The following is an 18,489-nucleotide window of genomic DNA, read 5'->3' on the forward strand; positions in this document are numbered from 1 at the left end:
GATAGATAGATAGATAGATAGATAGATAGATAGATAGATAGATAGATAGATAGATAGATAGATAGATAGATAGATAGATAGATAGATAGATAGATAGATAGATAGATAGATAGATAGATAGATAGATAGATAGATAGATAGATAGATAGATAGATAGATAGATAGATAGATAGATAGATAGATAGATAGATAGATAGATAGATAGATAGATACTTTATTTATCTCAGGGAGGGAATTCAAGTCTAACAGCTAATACTGAGATATATCTGAATATTTCACTTATTTAATCATCCTAACCTTGATATTTCCGTTTTAACAAGTTTTTGACTTCAAAGTTGTACATTACTGGGGTTTTTTTTATTAGTTTGACCAGTTTAGAGGTTTTTACTTCAATATTTAGTATGTTTTTGTCATCCCCCCCCCCCCCAGGGCAAGGATCCTGCGGTTCATCTTTCTTCAGATTCAGATATTCTTTATTGTCGTTCGCACCACATGTGGTACATGTGGCTCATTAATGCTCCTTAACATCCATCATGAGGGGAGCGGGGCAAAAAGTGTGTGTGCTGGGTGAGTGGTGTCCTTCGTGATGCAGGTGGCCCTATTCCTGCATCTAGAGGTGTAGATGTCTGTGATGGTGAGGAGGCTGTTGTTGTTGGGCCTTTGATGCTCATTTTTAGGTTTTCCTATTGACCATCATCATGATTAGACCTGGACACTTGGATCTGTAGCCTTGGTTTTTTTTCTTCGGTGCAAAATATGTCAATATTTAGCTCTAGCACAAGAGTTATGGAAGTTTAATTGAAGCAACTTCAAGATACCAGCAACAACTCTGAGGCTAATTTCAGACTAAATTTGTTGCAAAACTTTTGTTTGAACATGTTCAAAATTCAAGCAGCAACACTGTGAGATTACAACTCAAAAAAAGGAACAACCTAAGTGAACATTTTGTGACATTTTGAAGAGGTTTTTTTTTTTTTTTTTGCAAAGGCTGTTTGCCGACTATTTGCTAACAGCCACAAGTGAGATAATAGTTTGACTGTTTAAGGGAAGATAGCTGCTTTATTTATTATCTGGAGTGCTAACTAAAATGAACTTTGTGTTATAGTGTTTTCTGGCTTGCTAAACTAAACTGTGCAATCCGGACCACAAGTGTCTTGTGGTTAACCTCTGCTGTCCACAAAGGGAACTGTGGAGACAAAGTTGCTACCATGCATTGACAGTGTTGGCTCCAGCCTTTAAAAAAATCAAGTAACTTCTGGTGGATGTGCAATCCCAAATAAGGATGAGGAAATGATTCTGTGTCAATATGAGTGATTGATGCTGGTGTGTGGAAAATTAAGTGTTTTAATTTGGTATTGCTTAAAAGAACGTCACTGTTCATAAAATAACTCGGTGTGAAAATCTTCTATTGCTAACAACATTAGCCTAACATTGTGACAAAAGTTAAGGTCTGCAAATATTCAAAATTATTTTGCTGCTGAAACACACATCTTGATGAGGGTCACATAAACGGCTGGTTTTATTTGTATGAAGGCAAAAATGAAATTATTAGAAAAAGTTAATTCATGTAAAGCAGCTTGAATCTGCATACAAGAAATGCATGTAATAGATTATAATACTTAAAATGGCCATAACCTGCACGTTATCCCTTTGTTTTACAAGTCTTTTAACATGAATGCACAACATGCATGCCCATGTTTAAAACAATGATTCAAAGCTGATTTTCTTTTTACCATACGTCCCAGTTATCACTGGGCTTAAAGTCTTAGTGATTGAACCAACAGCAGAATGATTTACAAAATACCATCAGGTCATTACGTTCTGGTTTTGTAATGTTCCAATGCCTGTAAACCCCATGTTGCAGTCATTAATCACACCCTAAGCCTTTCGCTCGACGTTGCCCTATTTTATCTGTTCTTTTGGTAATAAATTAATCTCCTCTGCTTGTGTCTGTTCAGGCAGGGCGAGACAATGGGCTGCGTTAAAAGCAAAGAAGATAAAGGCCCCACGATGAAGTATCAGACAGAGAACTCTCAAGAGTCGGACGCCAATGTCGCCGCCACCACGCCTCACGCCGGTCACTACGGGCCAGATCCGACACAGCCGCAGCTGAATCAAGCTCCCTCATCTTCAGCTGTAAACTTCAACCACACCCTCACTCCATTTGGAGGCTCCTCCTCTGCCATTACGCCTTTTGGAGGAACGTCAACCTCGTTCTCCGGGCCTATGTCCAACTCTTTCTCTGGTGCCATCTCAAGTCAGTATTACTTGAGTACCGTATTTCCCGTCGTACACGTCGCACCGCCCTATAAGTCGGAGCAGTCCAAATATGTCGAATAAAGTGGAAAAATCCATAAATATGTCACTTCGCCGTATACGTCGCATCTATTATGCGTCACCACTGACACGTCGCGTTTGTTACGCATGACTGCCGACAAGCTGGAAATGTGGGCCGATGTGCCAAAAATCGATGGGCTGCCAAATGGCGGCCGCGGGAGCATGCACGGGAGGACTTTAACAAGAATTTAACAAGATAAATGCCTAAAAACAATTATTTGTTTGCTTGACTTTATAGCAAATGTGTGTCTTAGTCTAACTTTTGCTTAATAAATGCACTTAAATAGTCAAAGAAGCTGCATTTCGCCGGGGCGGTGCTTCGAAATGAAGCTGGTTTGACAGTTGCTCCAAGCAGCAAGCAGAATGAAGGTGGGGAGACTTTGGCAGGCCGATTGTGTCATTAATAGCTGGTGAAGATTCTCAGTCATCCAGGACATGGTAAATTAAAAAAAATTCAAGTCAAAAACAATAAAGTATAAAGTAAAGTATAATAAATAAAGTCCAGTTATTTTTGTCTTGAACTTTTTTGAATTTGTCATTATAGCCAGCCACGTTTACCTATTATATGATACAATGGCGTGCCTTACAAGTCTTTGGTGCCATCTAGCAGCTGAAAATGGCAGTGTTCAATTTTTTTCAGTCTAAATGAATGAAAACCGTCACATCTCAGCCAAAAGTTGGTTTTATAAATATGGGGAAAATCCATAAATGCGTCGCTTCGGCCTTTACGTTGCAGGGCATGTAAATTATGCAAAAAACGTGACCTTTAAGCTGAAAAATACAGTATTTCTCCCTGAAGCGCATTTTTCATCTTTAAATATATGAAATTTCGTGATCGTTTTTGCATTTTTTGCTGTATTAAAATCCAGTTTTAAAGACATGATATACAGCAGAATGACTGTTTTTGTCATAACGTTGATTCGGGGTGAAAGAATCATTAATCCTGCTACATATCATTTAGACTGTCATTTTTATTTTTTTATTTTAAGTTGATATCACTAGCACAACCTGCTCTCAGCTATGATCTGCAGCAAAAAGAGCTGAGTCCATATTAGTTGAGACTTTAGGTTATAATCCTCCTCCATGTTGGATTAATACGGGGAGCAAAGGTGCCACTGTGGTGGCGTTTGCTTTCAGCAGGTGGTAATAGGATTATTGTTGAAAGCATTGTTGTTTTGTGAAAGTCTTCTGTGTGCGGGGGCTGCTACACAATAGACACGATTTGAAAAATTAGCTGATCTGTTGCGTCAACTAATGACATGTGGCTTTTATGATGACTTTGATTAAAGCTCCAGAAACTTGCTGCTTTAATCTGATTTAAATGATAACTGAATTCAGACGCTAGCTTGTGAAAAAACTTTCATCTTTGCAGTCTGATCACAATCACATTTGTCTGTAACTTTACAAAATAAAGCAAAACAGAAAAGTAGGCCTCCTGGTCCTTGAAACAACAGATCCATCCATCATGCATCCAGCCCTGCAGCGCAGATAAAACCAACACCTTATTTATGAATTCCAGTCTTGGTTTTCTCTTTTCAGGCGGCGTCACTTTCTTTGTCGCCTTGTATGATTACGAAGCAAGAACGTCGGATGATCTTACGTTTAAAAAGGGAGATCGCTTTCAGATCATCAACAATACGTAAGATTTTTTTTTGGCTTTTTATCTCCTTCAGTATGTGTTCGAGGGCTGCGTGTGTCGCTCCGTATTGTTCCGCTGCACCTGTCTATGCTTTTTCAGTTCATGAATGAGTTACATTGCTGCTTTTGTACACTCCCCCCTGCAGGGGTTTCATCTAAGATTACCGAACTGTAATGCAAAGGAAATTAATCTCATTCAATTCAGGTGTTCAGCAGCGCAATAAGATTTACAGCCGTATCATTTCTAGCTCTTTTCATTAGGGCGGTGCTTAAATATTTTAACCACCATTAGCAGTGCTTTATCGCTGCTATCAGTCATATGTGTCAGTCCTGAGCCGAACCATTCGTGGTCTCTCTCCCGTGTCATTGTTCTTCCTGCAGGGAAGGAGACTGGTGGGAGGCTCGCTCCATCAACACTGGGAAGAACGGCTACATCCCCAGCAATTATGTGGCTCCTGCTGATTCTATTCAGGCTGAAGAGTGAGACCTCGTTGCTGCTTTTTATAATCTCATTATTCCAGCCTGTATCGCAGACATGTTTCAGAAGTCTCAGTGTGATCTATTATTATAGCTGCACAACCTGGACAAAGCATCTTAATGTGCTCTGGATCATCTAAGCAATCGAACGTGTTCTGCTCATTTAGCTTTTCTTTCTGTCGGTGAAAAATGCTTCCTTTTCTCAGGTGGTACTTTGGCAAAATGGGGCGCAAAGATGCTGAGAGGTTGCTGCTCGTTCCTGGCAATAAGCGAGGAACTTTCCTGGTGCGAGAAAGTGAAACAACTAAAGGTGATTCTGTCCTCGTGAGCAGAGCAGCGTGACTTTTAGACGTGTAGAAGTGAATGTTGTGTTTTTTGCAGCAGACAGGAAAGTCTTAAACATAAGGGTGCTCAGGCCATTTAAAAGATTTGCATGCAACAAATATTAATAAGACAATAAGTAAGATAGCCAAACTCTTGGAGATGACGTGATGCGGAAATCCTTCAATGCACCCATTTGCAGTGTGAGATGTTCTTAATAATCAAATATAGGCTTATAGGCTTGGATGAGACTTCTGACTAATCTTGAACACAAATACCACATTTCTTTAGTGTTGTTTTTGACAAAATGAGAATAAAAAAAAGTGTGAGATAGTTGAATTTTAGTTCAAAACAAAACTACTACTGGTACTTGTCTAGATACACATGAGGAAAGTAAAAGAACTCGACTGATAATTTATTTAACCAGGCAAATCCCATTGAGATCACAGATCTCTTTTGCAATGGAGGCCTGAAGGCAGCCTAACATGCATGTTTTTTGATCTGTGGGAGGAAACCGGAGTACCCAGAGAAAATCCACGCAAGCATGAGAAGAACATGCAAACGCCACACAGAAAGACACCAGATCCAACCGGGGATTGAACCCAGGACCTTCTTGCTGTGCTAACCACTGAGCCATTGTGCTGAAAATGTTGACATTCATGCTATATCTATATCAACTTCTTTATCTAAAACAACTTCTATATCTATAGCATCTATATTTAAAATTCTATATTCTTCATCATTTGGTGTATTTGCACTCATTGTGTCTTCTTTTATTGTTCAGTTTAGATATGTGGTTTAGTTTCTTGTATACAGACTTGATTTTAGCTTTGATTTAAAGTGTAATTCTTGTTTTGTGATTTGTACATCCGTGGGTTAGAATAAAGTTGAACCAAAGGCTCTTCTTTAAACAGATTTTAGGGAAATATTCCTGCGAGATCCCATAATTTAGTCTTTTTATGATTTTTCAGCTGAGTTAACTTTTTAATTTTTATGCATAAAACGTTAAAAAAATTAATAAAAAAGTTTCCACCCTCCGACCCGGTCCTCCCGCCTGCCAGGGCTCGGAATCGGGCCTTTGTGAGCACGCGAGGCCGAGGTCCGGGCCCCAGCCTCGCGTGCTTCAACGGGTCGGCAGCTCGTCTCGCTCGAATTTGTTGTCGGTCACCAAGCACAAAAAAACTCCTGGACTTCAGCATTAAATACAATGTTGTCATTATTGTTTTTAAGATCTTAAAAATAGAAATATAAAAATAGCCGCTGCTCCACTTTCCGAGAAATTGCAAATGGCAGCTCGTTGAAAAGTTTCTGAGAGATCCAGGGACCCCCCCCGACCAATCAGTGACCGACAGTGTTCTGACGTCACGTTTAGGTGCCGACTCAGCTCGAACGGTCCCACCAGAGAAGCATGGACAAAGAAAGGTGCCGAATCAGCCTCAAATCAGCTAAAAACTACTAGTAGAATAGCGTTCTTTCCGTAGCGGGCTGAGCAGGAGTGGTGGAAAAGGGGCATTACTCACCGCTATTACATTCTGATTTAGTCTTATCTTTGTCTTTTATGTTTTACTATTTTGTACGTATTAACTATATTTTACATACCGGTACTGATAGATGGACAGTGAAAAGTACCAAGAAATTGACGAAGACCTGTGTATTTTTGACATATTTAAGAAATATTTTATGTGTTTCAAAGAGGCTCGTGAATCCAGTTTGATCCTTGAAAAGCACAAAGGGTGAACATTTCCTCTTGCCTTCCTTTAGGGGCTTATTCTCTTTCTATTCGAGACTGGGAGGAAGTCAAAGGAGACAACGTGAAACACTACAAGATCCGCAAGCTTGATAATAGTGGATACTACATCACCACACGAGCCCAGTTTGACACGTTGCAGAAACTCGTCAAACACTACACAGGTATGTCATTTGCACCGCTTGTCTCATTATTCATCGCCGTCTTCTGTCAGATTCAGAGGATCATCTTGTCAGCTCAGTGGGCTGCTAAGGGAGATGCAGTTAATGGTGCGGTTAGGATTTTTCAGCCTCCGCGCTCGTTTGCAGCCTGAAGGATTTAAATCTGTCTGCTACTGCTTCGAACTGAGTGGAGCCGTCTCATTTTCACCTCTTTATCTCCATCACAGAGCATGCAGACGGTCTCTGCCACAAGCTCACCGCAGTTTGCCTCACAGTCAAGCCTCAGACTCAGGGACTGGCTAAAGACGCCTGGGAGATTCCAAGGGAGTCGCTGCATCTGGAGGTCAAACTGGGTCAGGGCTGCTTTGGAGAGGTCTGGATGGGTAAGACCATGTAAAAAAAACAAAACTTTAAAGCAAAGTGTTGGATAAAAATATCCTTTCATTATGTACTTACATATAAAAAAGAGTCGCACGTGAAGACCGGAGAAGATTTTTTAACCCAGTTGCAAGGGTAAAGTTCACACAGGCTCACACAGATGTTTCATTGAAGGTCTGCACCGGACAGTGTGCAGGAAGTGTTTTTATTAGGGATGCACGATATTGGATTTTTGGCCGATATCCGATATGCCGATATGTTAAAACTTATTCAGACGATAACCGATGCCGATCCCGATATTTTATATATATATATGTTCCTTTTTCAGAACATAGCTCTCTTATTTAGGCTTATTTGTTACAAAAATTGTGCAACAGCTGTAAGAGCTGGTGATATATATTCAGTAACAGCCATATGATATGCATAATACTTTAACTTATATTAAATGAAAAGTGTTAAATGTTATTTATTAGCATTAGTCCCCTGTGATGCTGTCTCACTTGTTGAGGCTTGTTCCAGGTTCCTAGCTGCAGTGTGGGATCCTCTGCACTCTTGTGCATGAAGGACAGACTTTTTAAGTTCAAAGTTTTTTTCTATCTATTGTGCTGTAAGACTTAATCATGCTAATGGGGCTAACACGACGTCCAAATGTCTGTGGTAAAACTTACCCAACAAGTCATGCTATAGGCTATTAGATTCTCAATGATGTCGGAAATGATGGCTTGTATCTCGGGTAACGTCACGTCAGAAAAATATCTCTGACTGGGGACGATGTAGCAAGGCTCAACATAATTCATAAACCGCCGACATTTTGAATTTTCCTCTCTGCCGTGAGATCGGGTAGGCGCATGTGATGTCATCGCGTTGCGCTGCCACTGCAGGCAAAAACACTGCCTTTTATTATGGCAAGTTATTTTAATGGAATGGCCGATGTTCGATATTGAAATTTAACATTAATATCGGCCGATACCATGCCGATAATATCGTGCATCCCTAGTTTTTATAATGCTTATCAGCGTGATGACCTCAGCCTCTTAGACTCGGAGGCGTCAGGTGCCCGCAGGCTCCTCTCTGAGAGAGAAAAAGAACTCTCTGACCTCATACACATGGTTCAACATTAATTTAACATTAGCAGTGATAAACATCCACAAATCTTTAAATTCCCTGGTAACACTTTACAATAAGGTACACAAAATTTGACTAACTACTAGGGAACACCTCAGGAACAAAACAGGAGCCAATGGGTAGTTAACCAGTACTTACTGGGGAACACACAGCCAAGCCTTGTTAGGGGACTACTGGTTAGTTACCTTGTAAATGAAGAAGAACTAATCAAGAACTAATGAGTAGTTACTAAGGAAGGCAAAGAGGAACAAATCAGGAGATAATGGGTAGTTAACCAGTACTTAAATAACCAGTACTAAATAAAGGCCCTATTACGGAACAAATGGTTTGTTACCACAGAAACAGAGGAGAATTTCTCCATGTGGGTTCTGAATAAACCCTGCACCAGTGAGGTCACAGCTCGTAATTGTCAAAAACCTGTTTCCTAGTGATTACTGATTTTATTGTTTTTTTCTCTTTTGTAAACCTATTGATGAAAGACATCATCAATTTCATAATCTTGTACTGCTGTAATCTTTACTATGTTTCTGTGGTATGTAGTAATACATATACTTGAGGTATATATATACACAATATTCACGAGTTCCTCATCTTTCTGACTGTGTAATGTCGTGCCTTGAATTTAACAGAAATGTAACGCGAGACGTTATTTATCTTTGACCCATCAAAATGAATGCGGTCATTTATTTTCAGAATCAAAGTTTAACATCAAACATTTACATTGATTTGGCAAAATATGAAAATAATAACAGACAAGTTTCACATAAAAGGGACATCGATCACTCGGCGGTGATCAAGGACTTTGCTTCAGATATTCCTAAGATATCTGTACTGATTTTATGAGAAAGAGGAGAGTTTTAAGATGAAATGGAGTTATCTTACAGAGAAATATGTGAGGGAATTAATCTGTTTGACCAGAAATTGCACGCTCCATCAGATCTCAGCTTGCCCACGGTACACTTGGTCGAAAATAGAACCATCTACCTTGATGATGAAATCAGCGTCGGCGTAGGTTCCTTTCTGACTCTTTTCAGCGTCTCCGTGAGAACTACCAAACCCTCAGAGAGTCGTACGTGGTTTTCAAACAGAAATTATAATCCCAAAACGTCTCTGGATCATCCTGAATGCGTTTGCACCCAAGAACTCTGAACTCCTTTCATTCTTCAGAACTTCTCAGACTCTTAATTGTCTTTCAACTCCAGCAACTCTCTAGTTCTTCATCTCCTCAGCCTCTGGAATTCTCCTGAATTCTCCCGAATTCTCCCGAATTCTCCCGAATTCTCCCGAATTCCAACATGAACTGGGAAGTTGCCACATTTTAAATGGGTCGACTTCCGGTTCATTTGAGAGCTTTTGATTGGTCGATGGACCAGGAATAGAGGTGTGGTGTATGATGTAAGATGTTATTAAAAATCAAGGATTGTTTAGTAACGAACAGAAAGATTATTGTAGGACTTCAGACTCCGTGGAGTCTCACACTTATAATCTTCTGAAAAAGTTTAAACATGACATCTTTCTCGGTAAACATTTTAGTTGACCGAAAAACGACCTTTAACATACTTACATTGCAGACAGAAAAATCAAGAAATGCATATTAACCTGATTTCTTCTTTGAATGAGGAATAAAAATCATTACTTACTGTTTATGTAAAATAAAAATGAGTAGTTCTTTTCAACCTGTAACATTGAGTGAACTAACACAATTTGATTATCAAACATTTGTAAACAGTGATGATCATAAAAATTGTCTTTTCTGCTTGATTAATTCAAGAAAGAAAGTCATCAGATGGCTCAGACTGTATTCAGATCAATGAAATAACAGTCCCTGTCCATCTGATAGATTTGAGGTCATCAGGGTCAGATCAGGGTCAGATCAGGTTCACTACAGGTAACAAACCAGTACCGTATTTTTCGCCGTACATGTCGCACCGCCCTATAAGTCCATCAGTCCAAATATGTCTAAAAAATTGGAAAAATCCATAAATATTTTGCTTCGCCGTATACGTCGCATTTATTATGCGTCACCGCTGATGCGTCGCGTTTGTTACATGTCACTGCTGACAACCCAGAAATGTGGGCCGGTGTTGTGCCAAAAATCGATTGGCTGCCAAATAGCGGCCGTGGGAGCATGCACAGGAGGACTTTAACAAGAATTTAACAAGATTAACACTTAAAAACAATATTTTGTTTTGCTTGAAATTATATTAAATGTGTGTATCAGTCTAACGTTTGCTTAATAAATGCACTTTGACAGTCAATTCAGCTGATTTTCAAAACTTGATTTGCGTAAGTGTGCACGTTCAGCTGTTCGAGCCGCTGTTCATTTCTTCGAAATTTAACAAGATAACCAACTAAAAACAATTAGTTCTTTGCTCGATTTTATAGTAAAGGTGTGTCTCAGTCTAACGTTTGCTTAATAAAAGGACTTTAATGGTCAAATCAGCTGTATTTCAAAAATAGTTTTGCTGCCTTTGTGGATCATGCAGAGGGAGGAAAAAAAAGGGAGGAGGAACGCTGCTTGTTTCTTCAAAATTTAAAAAGAAAAGCACATAAAACAATTATTTCTTTGCTCAAAATTATAGTAAAGGTGTGTCTCAGTTGAACTTTTACTTAATAAATGCACTTTAATGGTCATATTAGCTGCATTTTGCCAGGGCGGGGCAGCTGGTTTGACGGTTCCTACAAGCAGCGAGCAGAACAAAGGCGGGGGCAAGCCGATTGTGTCATTAATAACTGGTGAAGATTCTCAGTCATCCAATACATGATCCATTAAAAAAGTTCAAGACAAAAATAATAAAGTATAAAGTAAATTATAATAAATAAAGTCCAGTTGTTTTTGTCTTGAACTTTTTTGAATTTGTCATTATAGCCACATTTACCTATTAAATGATACAACAGCTTGCCTTACTGCTACTACTACTCTGCTTCCATCTAGTGGCTGAAAATGGTACTGTTCAAAAAAAAAATTTGGTCAGAATGAATGAAAACGGTCATCTCTCAGCCAAAAATTGGTTTATAAATATGCTTTGGTCTATAAGTTTCAGGGCATGCAAATTAGGCAAATTATGCAAAAAACATGACTTATAGGCCAAAAAATACAGTAGTCCTCTAATAAGGCTTGGCTGTGTGTTCCTCAGTAAGTACTGGTTAACTACCTATTAGCTCCTGCTTTGTTCCTGATTAGTTCCTGAGGCGTTCCCTAGTAGTTAATCAAATTGTATGCACCTTTTTGTAAAGTGTTACCAATTCCCTTGACACAAATGTTCATATCTTTTGAAATGGGATTTTGTAGAAAGGTTATAGACAATTAATGTCTAACAGAACTTTTAATTGTGGATAAATTTTAAATCAACCTCAGTTTGGAGTGATGTCAATTCTGACTGGCTAGCAGGTAGTCTGGTCAGGACTAAGACCTAAACACATCGCTGTTGTCTTAAAACAACTCCCTTCTCAAAAATGTTTTAGCAGTTCAAGCAAATGCTGTTTTCAGCAGCACTAAGCTTGCATTACATAGTTGTTAATAATCTATTTCTGCAGGAAGTGCACCAGCATGCAATGAAAGTGTTACAGCTGTTTGTATTTGTGCTGTCAACAGTACCTAATATTTTATGTAAACAACATCTAATGCAAAATGAGCAATTATGTAATGATGTTTATAAACTATTGTTTGTGTAAACCACAATACAGTTGTTTAAAATGGTGTTTTAGAACAGCAGCAGTCTGCATCGGAGTCTCGTTCAGACAAATTTATGTTTCTCCAAACTGAAATATTTCGAACAGCTATCTACAGCAGGTAAGATGTTATTTGTTCATATCCTTTCCACAAAACCCAATATCAGAAGATCTGAATCTTTCTGGAGACAAGGCTTTTTGAAGTCTTAAATTGTTAAGCATTTAGTTTGAATTACCTATATTTAAGCGCAGACCTGTAAATTAGCTCCAGGTTCAAGGAGTTGATGCGACATCGCATATTAACATTTATTGTGTTTCTAACCAAACAAGGAGTTTATCTGCTGAGTTTAAATCGGTTAAACCCAGAGTTATTTCTTCACAATGAGTGCATGCATGACAGCACATGTCTAAGCAATTAACAGGTATAATTAATGAGACTGCTTTGCTCCCAGATGATTACTTACACTGATTTCTCTAGTGGCTTCTGGACATTTTGCTCCCTCTCTCTGTCTCTGCAGGCTCTTGGAACGACACCACTAAGGTGGCCATAAAGACGCTGAAGCCGGGCACCATGTCGCCTGAGGCTTTCCTCCAGGAGGCCCAGATCATGAAGAAACTCAGGCATGACAAACTAGTGCCTCTTTACGCAGTTGTATCTGAGGAACCCATCTACATTGTCACAGAATACATGTCTAAAGGTACCTAACACAACCTGACAGTCTGTTGAAAAGCTACAAACTGCCATATTTATGAGCTCTTATCCCTCAGAGAATAAAATACATCAGCTGTTTTATGTTGGGTGATTCTATTAAGGTCTATTTTTGAGTAAAAACAGAACGTCAGGTCTGAGCCTGCAGATTTTTCAGGCACAAATCAGATCTCATGACTTCTGTATGTCAACAGCACAGTCAAATTTATGCTTGGAAATTTCCTTGAAGGAAAAATTTAAATTTTACGAGTATTTTATTTATAATGTGCTGCACAGACTGAGTCCATGGATGTCCCTTGTGGTTCTTTGAAGCGTGAAACTGAAAAAAGCCGCAGTTTGGTGGGAGGTTTTTGTAGCTTCAGCTGCAGTGCTTTTGCTTTTGTGATTTAATTTATGTGTGGTGAAATGGCAACTCTGTGATCTATGCTGCTGTGTGGTCTAAAAGCTTACAATTTGTTTCCACTTTGCGGGAGCAACTGTTTAATGTTTCCACAGTTTCAAAGACAGAGAAAACTGGATCAGCTATCACTGTGTGAATCACATCCCTTAAAATGTTCGGATCCAATAAATCTAAAAACTTTATTTGGCACAAAAACACCTCATTAAACCCTTAATGTCCCTGCCCCTAAGCTCTTTCTCTAACTTTCTTTTGAGTCTATGTGGGTGCCGTTTGTAAAGTTACACAGTCAAAAATTAACAGCAATATTTTGGTTTATTTAACCTTTCATAAGAAAAAAAACTTTTTTTTTCCAAAGTCATATTTTTCACCATATCGTTCATACATTTATAAATGTCATAGTTCCAAACTAACTAAATACTTAACATGCAAGTTAAATATTTAGTTAGCAAGCGAAGTAGTTAGCGCTATGCTAAATATTTAGTTTACAAACTAAATGTTTATGTGCAAGATAAATGTTTAGTTTACAAACTTAATATTTAACTTTCAAGTTAAATATGTGGTTAGTGAACTAAAAATTTAAGTGTAAATTAAATATTTAATTTCCAAGCTAAAAATTTATTTTCAAACCTAAACATTTAATTTCCAAACTAAATATTTATTGTCCAAGCTAAATATTTAATTTCCAAACTAAAAAAGAATATTTCTAAGCTAAACATTTAATTCCTAAACTAAATGTTTAATTTGCTAACTAAATTTTTAGCTCAAACCTAAATATTTATTTTCAAAGCTAAACATTTAATTTCCAAAATAGATATTTAAGTTGCTATCTAAATATTTAGCTTGGGCCTAAATATTTATTTTCCAAACTAAATATTTAATTTATAAAATAATTATTTAATTTGCTAACTAAATATTTAACTTGCAAGTTAAATTTTTGTTTGTAAATTAAACATTTAGCTTGGACATAAACATTTAGTTTGGAAAATAAATATTTAGAGTGGAACTAAATATTTCGCTTGCTGACTAAATATTTAGGTTGCTAACTAATAGTTAGCTTGCAAGTTAAGTATTTAGTTTGTAAACTAAATATTTAGCTTGTAAATCAAACCTTTGGTTTGGAACTATGACATTTATAAATGTATGAATGACATGGTGAAAACATGACTCAACTAGTTTTTTTCTTATGAATGGCTAAATAAAAAAAACTATTGATGTTAATTTTTGACTGTGCAACTTTACAAATGGCACCCCATACTGACTGCAGAACATAAGGTCCGTAAGGAGTATATTAGCTCACATCACCTTTGTCCTATTTTTTACAGGAAGTTTGCTTGATTTTGTCAAAGAAGGTGATGGTAAATTCCTGAAGCTCGTCACATTGGTGGACATGGCTGCCAAGGTAAGGCAAATACCTGCCGTTTGAATACACATTTTCATTTTATTTTTTGTCTTTGTTGAGTTTAAAAGACAAAGAGGAGCTATATGGATGCAGTTAGAGAGGACATGGAGGTAGTTGGAGTGAGGACAGAGGATGCAGAAGACAGAGTGAGATGGAGGAGGATGACTGTGGCGACCCCAGAAGAGGGAAATGCCAAAAGAAGAGGAATTGTTGAGTTCAGCGCTCTAGCTCTATATTAAGCCACTGAGCGGATAAAAATAACCACTATGCCATGTGAACACGTTCCCTCGACAAATTTTATTTTGTTCCTTCACTTGATTTTATGTCTGACAGGTTTTCAAAGTGTAAGAAGCTAAAAATGATTTACCGAAGAAGACAAACGCTTTATTTTTAGATCGCCAACGGGATGGCTTTCATCGAGAGGATGAACTACATTCACAGGGATCTGCGAGCAGCGAATATACTCGTGGGCGAGAACCTGGTCTGCAAGATCGCCGACTTCGGTTTGGCCAGGCTGATAGAAGACAACGAGTACACAGCGAGACAAGGTGTGCACACAGAAACGCACTCTGTGAGAATCAATGGCAGCTGGGGTGTCAGCGTAGAAATGGAAATTTCAGCGACCTCGCAGTGACGATACCTTCCTGTTGTCTCCCATTATGGTGAATTAGGTTGATATTGGAAACCAGATGCTTCTGTTTGTTCTGTTTTGTTGCACTTTTTACAAGCAGGAAGGATTAATCTGTCTGAGATGAACAGTTATTTGTGTAACTGCCTAATCAGAATCAGAATCAGAATAAGCTTTATTATCATTTTATTGGGATACAGTGAAATTATGTTCGTACAGTCATCTGAAAGATGAGTGGAGTGTACATTGCTGCTGCATGGTCCCTTATTCTTTATCAGAATACTTTTAGATAGAAAAGGGGAAAAGGCCATGAGGGTGGATAGTGGTATTACCAAAAAGATCTCTTCCCATCTTGGCCTGTCAGGACATGATTTAAGACGTCAAAAAACTCTACCAGCAAGCACATTTAAAAACATAATTTCATATGCATTTGATGTCAAGACAGATAGGCCAAGATATCAAGATATGCAAGATAGGCCATAGTCCTGATAATATGTTGGTGTTGGTCAGCCGGCACAGTTCTGATAATTCTGCACAGAAGTTCTCCGGGGGGGGGGGGGGGTCCAATAGATGAAGCTTTTTCCCTATTTACCCATGTCCCAGGAGAAATTTGATAATCGGCTCGTATCCGAGGCCAAACGGGGGAGTCAGATTCAGATAAGCCACAATTGTTGATTTTCTTCAGGCGGACTGTTTCTTTTTTTTTTCTTGTCAGCCTCGAGTCCTGCTGAAACTTTCTTGGTCCAAAATGACCAAATGTATAAGTCTTCCGCTCCACTGATCCACGTTATGAGCCTCCTTAAGGTCGATCCCACATGCTGTCGAGTCCTAGAAGCCGCAGGTGGCCTGCGATTCTCACAAATTGCCCCCATCTTACGGTTTAGCTCATTAATCAGCTGATTTTGAGTCCTCATAGCATGAACCAAACACAGACTCAGAAGCTTTGCCATGACCGAAACCGCTGCCCATGTCTTCTTCAAAAGTTGATAAAACAGAGCCCCACCAATGCTAAAGAGCAGAACCCCAGCTATCATAAATCCAAAATATAAACACCTTCAACATCCTTCTGAGACAGAACTGAGGGACACATCAGCTGATCTCTGATGTACCCTGCGGCGTGAGTCTCAGCCGGGCAAGAGGGTTCTCCAGGACCCAGTCGTTTTGTTGAAAAGATTTTGTCGATTTCGTTGAAAGTCCAGCTCGTCAGACCCATGAGTATTTTTCATTTGGGAGATGTGTACCAAGAGCTCCAAGACACAGAGAGCAGAAGCAAGGGGAAAGGGAGAACAGGGGGAGGGAGAGCAGGAGTGTCTGTCTTGAGCAAGAGCCAGAGGAGAAAACTAATAGAGATAGAGATGGGTAGAAAGTTATATCTCAAAGATATTTGCACTGAGACTAGTTTCCATTCATTTTTCCCCATGTCTTGCTCTGCATGATGACAGTGAATCTGTTGCTACAATCTTTATACTAAATTAGAAAAAATAAATAAACAAAACCAAATAAATGTGCTATAACAGCCAGTTTTGCAGATACTGAGCTGTAATTTGGTGATTGAATAATACTTATTAGATCAAAGAGGCTTTTTTTTTGTCAATGTCAAAAAAGAAACAGCTCACCTTTAATTAATGGAAACGTCTTTTCCACTTTCACTCAGGAGCTAAATTTCCCATCAAATGGACGGCGCCGGAGGCAGCACTGTATGGACGCTTCACCATCAAATCAGACGTCTGGTCTTTTGGGATCCTCCTCATTGAGCTTGTTACTAAAGGCAGGGTACCTTACCCAGGTGAGTGACACACACAACGCTAACAACTACCAACACACACACCTGGTGATTTGAGCAACAGAGGGTCAGTGATTCACGACCGTGACGGCTTTGCTCCAATCTGTCCGGTTTTTAACATCAGAGGGTGAAATGAGGCTGTCTGATAGTGTCTGCACTTGTTTATACCGCTATAGAAAACAGACACATACCCTTTCACACATACGAGCAGATATGAGATTAGATGAGGCCATCTGGTAATGGCGGGTAGTGATGAGGAGACTGAACACCTCTGTTGTTAATGGCCATCTGCTGGACTGATACTGCTGTGAGGAGCCTGTCGTTTTCTACATGTCTATGCTTTTTATCTAATGAAGAGATAAAACTGTTATCAGTATAGTTCTGTAGATGAACAGATGCTCAGATATATTCATCATTTAACACGGATTCCTCATTTTTCTGGACTGAATAAAACGTGCATTGAATTTAAGGAAATGCAAACGTGAGACGTCATTTATATTTGACCCATCAAAATGAATGCGGTCATTTATTTACAGAATCAAAATTTAACATCAAACATTTACATTAATTTGGCAAATTATGAAAATAACAACATAAGCAATCAATCAGGAAAAATCATACGGCCATGATTTTTCCGTTGCTTCACCACAGACATTTATGAAAACTGTACAATTATGATCTTTTACCCACATGAATGTGGGTGAGCATTTTACACAGACATTTCTAAAATATCTGGAAGAATTTCTACTTGATAGAAAAGTTTAAAGATGGAAAGAAGTTTAGAGGGAGTAAGATGGGGTTTGAGGGGAAGTAAGTTTTCACCAGAACGGCACTCTCCATCAGAAACCCAGCTCGCCTCGGTACGCTTGGTAGGAAACTTGACCCATTACCTTTCTGATGATAATCAGCAGATATGGTGTTCCGTTAACGCTACCTGTCCAGCGTCTCCTTAGTATGGCTGTAGCTCGTCAGAAGTAGTGGCGAGTGAAAGGTGTTATACTCCCATGGAACTCGGAAGAGCTCTGTTGTCAGGATCATCCCGTCTCTCACAGAACTGGTTGGACTGTGTATCCAACAGAACTCCATCAGCACTCCAACAGAACCAAGACCGAGTAGACCAGGAAGTACTGACATTTTAAAGAGCTGTTTCCCGGTTCACTTTTGGGATTTGTTCATTGGTCAGAAACGACCAGACGGGGTGTGTTTTGTGACGTAAGAGGTTAGAGACAGCGAGAATTGTTATGAAACAGATCAGAAATGTTCTCACAGACAGAGAGAGTTTTGTTTTGGCGCTGTTTCAGCAACAGGTGCCAAAACTTCTCTATTTACGTCTGAGAGGATTTTAAAAACATGACAGTTTTAACATAACAACTTGTTTTGCGTTTTATTCCAACCTTGGACCAACTTACACTTGCTCATTCAAAAGCAGAAATCAGAAAAGGCATAATTACTCTGTAACAGCTTTGACATGAGAATAAAAATCATTACACAGTTAATAAAATTGATTAGTTCACTGCCACATCTAAAATGGTTTGAACTAAGACACTTTGATTATCAACATTTGAAAAATAGTAATGATAATAAAAAGAGAGTGTTCTTTTCACTTGAATCTTCAAGAAAGAAAGTCTCAGGATGGGTGAACCTGTATTTCTGAGTTCAAATGAATGAAATGACAGTTCCTGTCCCACAAGGTTCTAAAGGTCAAGAGTTTTGA

At 38.8% G+C, this 18,489-nt stretch overlaps 1 protein-coding gene across 1 annotated transcript in view; it reads left to right on the forward strand.

Moving 5' to 3' along the window:
- LOC119426758 (tyrosine-protein kinase yes) overlaps window positions 1-18,489 on the forward strand; it is an 83,014-nt gene that overhangs the window by 7,969 nt on the left and 56,556 nt on the right. Inside the window, exons 2-11 of the mRNA XM_037694338.1 lie at window positions 1,959-2,257; window positions 3,877-3,976; window positions 4,357-4,455; window positions 4,659-4,762; window positions 6,535-6,684; window positions 6,909-7,064; window positions 12,375-12,554; window positions 14,288-14,364; window positions 14,759-14,912; window positions 16,647-16,778. Coding sequence (XP_037550266.1) covers window positions 1,972-2,257; window positions 3,877-3,976; window positions 4,357-4,455; window positions 4,659-4,762; window positions 6,535-6,684; window positions 6,909-7,064; window positions 12,375-12,554; window positions 14,288-14,364; window positions 14,759-14,912; window positions 16,647-16,778 — 1,438 coding nt within the window. The 5' untranslated portion in view covers window positions 1,959-1,971. The remainder of the gene's footprint in view (window positions 1-1,958; window positions 2,258-3,876; window positions 3,977-4,356; window positions 4,456-4,658; window positions 4,763-6,534; window positions 6,685-6,908; window positions 7,065-12,374; window positions 12,555-14,287; window positions 14,365-14,758; window positions 14,913-16,646; window positions 16,779-18,489) is intronic.

The sequence above is a fragment of the Nematolebias whitei genome, chromosome 20 (assembly GCF_014905685.2).
Source record: "Nematolebias whitei isolate Nwh7 chromosome 20, NemWhi1, whole genome shotgun sequence".
In the NCBI taxonomy this organism is placed as follows: domain Eukaryota; kingdom Metazoa; phylum Chordata; class Actinopteri; order Cyprinodontiformes; family Rivulidae; genus Nematolebias; species Nematolebias whitei.